This window comes from Engraulis encrasicolus, chromosome 15 (genome assembly GCF_034702125.1).
Source record: "Engraulis encrasicolus isolate BLACKSEA-1 chromosome 15, IST_EnEncr_1.0, whole genome shotgun sequence".
Lineage (NCBI taxonomy): Eukaryota > Metazoa > Chordata > Actinopteri > Clupeiformes > Engraulidae > Engraulis > Engraulis encrasicolus.
In genome coordinates, this window is record NC_085871.1 from 9543058 (window position 1) to 9545557 (window position 2500).

The 2500-nt window shown below is 43.8% G+C and overlaps 1 protein-coding gene across 3 annotated transcripts in view; it reads left to right on the forward strand.

Annotated features, from left to right (window-relative positions):
• Positions 1 to 2500, forward strand: part of acsl5 (acyl-CoA synthetase long chain family member 5) — a 24203-nt gene that overhangs the window by 4144 nt on the left and 17559 nt on the right. For all 3 annotated transcript variants that reach the window (XM_063216993.1, XM_063216994.1, XM_063216992.1), the window contains exons 3-4: positions 962 to 1070; positions 2258 to 2322. In XM_063216993.1, the coding sequence (XP_063073063.1) occupies positions 962 to 1070; positions 2258 to 2322 (174 nt within the window). The remainder of the gene's footprint in view (positions 1 to 961; positions 1071 to 2257; positions 2323 to 2500) is intronic.

Below are 2500 nucleotides of genomic sequence, written 5' to 3' on the forward strand. Positions count from 1 at the left end.
GGAATGATCATGCGAGGCAGCATGGGATTTCCCAGGCTAATAGAGAGTGCGTTTTAATATGTGACCTTGCTTCCTCCACTTGCCTCCTCCACTTGCTTCTCGTCATGATGACATCACTGAAAACAGCATTATATTTCAATATCTTGCAAAAGCACAATTGTAAAGTCTTTTTCTCATTTGCAATTTGGATGGTGAATGAAAAACAGTCCCTCAAAAGTTGTTGTGGCGAGGCTGACAGCAGGGAAACTTTATCGTTTTCTCCACGGAGGAGGGGCCAGGAGGCGGGACGAGGAGACAAGCACAAGTGGAGGAGGCAAGGTCACATATTGGGATGCACCCAGAACCTAGGGGTTAGGTGAGGACACATTGTAGAGGTCAGAGGTCAAAGATTATGTCATGACTCATGGTGATAGGATGTAGCCAAAGATCAAGGTTAACTGCAAAAGTTAAAGGTCATTCCATGTATTGATCAGGAAACTGATAGAAAAAAAAGCGCTTAGGATGAGTCTTTGCATTTGTTTTAAACGTTGAAAGGTGAAAGGTTCTGTTTTGTTTTGTGTTGTTGCTGATAGGATGGATAGGGTGGAGGGGGACTAAGGGAAAGGTTAGCGTGTTGAAGAGGTTAAAATAAAGGGGTTATGTTAAAGATGTCAACAGTGAAGAGGTGAAAGGTCATGATGTGTGCTTGATGCTGACAGGGGGCAGCTATGGAGTAATGGGTAAGGAGCTGGACTGTAAGATCATCACACTGCAGGTTCAATCCCCACCCTTACCAATCCCAATCCCTACTTCACGACTGACATGACCCTCAAAATGTCTGTGCACGGCACTGCGCTGTAATATCAGTAAGTCGCCTTGGATAAAAGCGTCAGCTAAGTGTAACGTAATGATAGGATGGAGCCAGGCACATAAAGAGTGAAGAGTTGAAGAGTTGGTCATGTTGCGTGCTTGATGCTGACAGGATGGAGCCAGGCGGAGCACGCTGATGAAGGATGACCCTCTCGTCACCCATCACTATGATGACAGCCGAACACTCTACGAGGTCTTCCAGAAAGGCAAAGAGGTGTCAGGTGAGAGATGATGACTTATTACGAGAGACAACCAGAAGTGTCAAAAGTAAAAGTAAAAGTAAAAGTACATTTGTGGTGTAAGTAAAACACTAGCACATGATATTACTTAGCTATTACACCATTTACTCCATTGTACCTAATGAGATAGATGGACTTTGTTGATACAGAAAAACAGTAAAAACTTAACAAGGACCCAGCACAAACTTGATCCAACCAGCGCAGAGCTGATCATAAGACAAGTCCACACAGGTCTACTGGTGGCTCAGATTAGTTACGTGTATTGGAAGGAAAATGTGTTTTATTTACTTTTATTTTGACTTTTGTCACCTCTGGAGACAACACATGCCTTCTTTCTGTTTCGGTTACAGTTTTATTTAACCAGACACAGTAGCGTAACAATGTAGTCTTTGCCAGTGATTTCAAATGACCTGATTTTACCTGTCCAATTAAGCCAAGGGATCATTCAACCAGCCAATCACCTGTTTCAGAGCCATGGAATTCAGAGCTGTGACAACTGGGGTACAGGATGTCAGTTGGTGACATGATTCACGTAGATTCAAATAATTCTGTGCTCCGGCTTTCTTTTCACTAGAGCCACTATAACAAGCAAAGTAAAAAATGAAGTAAAATGAATTACATTTACCTTTACTGCACTTACCGTGTTCGATGCTCACTTCCTGGAACTATTTGGGAACTATTTCAATGGCAATCTGTGCGCCAAAGGCTGCATGAGGCGCCATTGGTGTACAAAGAAATGGAACATGGAGGTCAGTGGGATTAGCCTAACTCTTACTTCCATGGCTCTGACCTGTTTGAATTGGACCAGTTGGACCAGCTGGAATATGTGATATGTTGAATTGGATAGTAAATGTAAATCCAGATTGTTGTATAGAAATCTTGTCTCCAACTGTAAACATGCACACACAAACACACAACACTTCACATTGTACCTGTATTTCGAGTTGTAAATGGCAACCAATATTCGACCGACTGTTGTAAGGGGGGGTGAGAATTGAGCCGATAGTTGTATAGTCTGAACCTATCTTAAGTGGGGTTTTGAATGGGGTACTAGGGAGTGACTGAACTCAACGGTGTGTGTGTGTGTGTGTTTTTGTGTGTGTGTTTTTGTGCATGCGTGCGTGTGTCCGTGTGTGTGTGTATTTTGCTTCTATGACATCTTCCTGCAGGTAATGGGCCCTGCCTGGGCTATAGGACACAAGGGAAGCCCTACCAGTGGATCAAATACAAACAGGTGCACACATACACACACGCACGCACGAACACGCGCGCGCACACACACACACACACACACACACACACACACACACACACACACACACACACACACACACACACACACACACACACACACACACACACACACACACACCAAGAATGGCGACTGAGATGTAACACTCTGTAGTCTTATA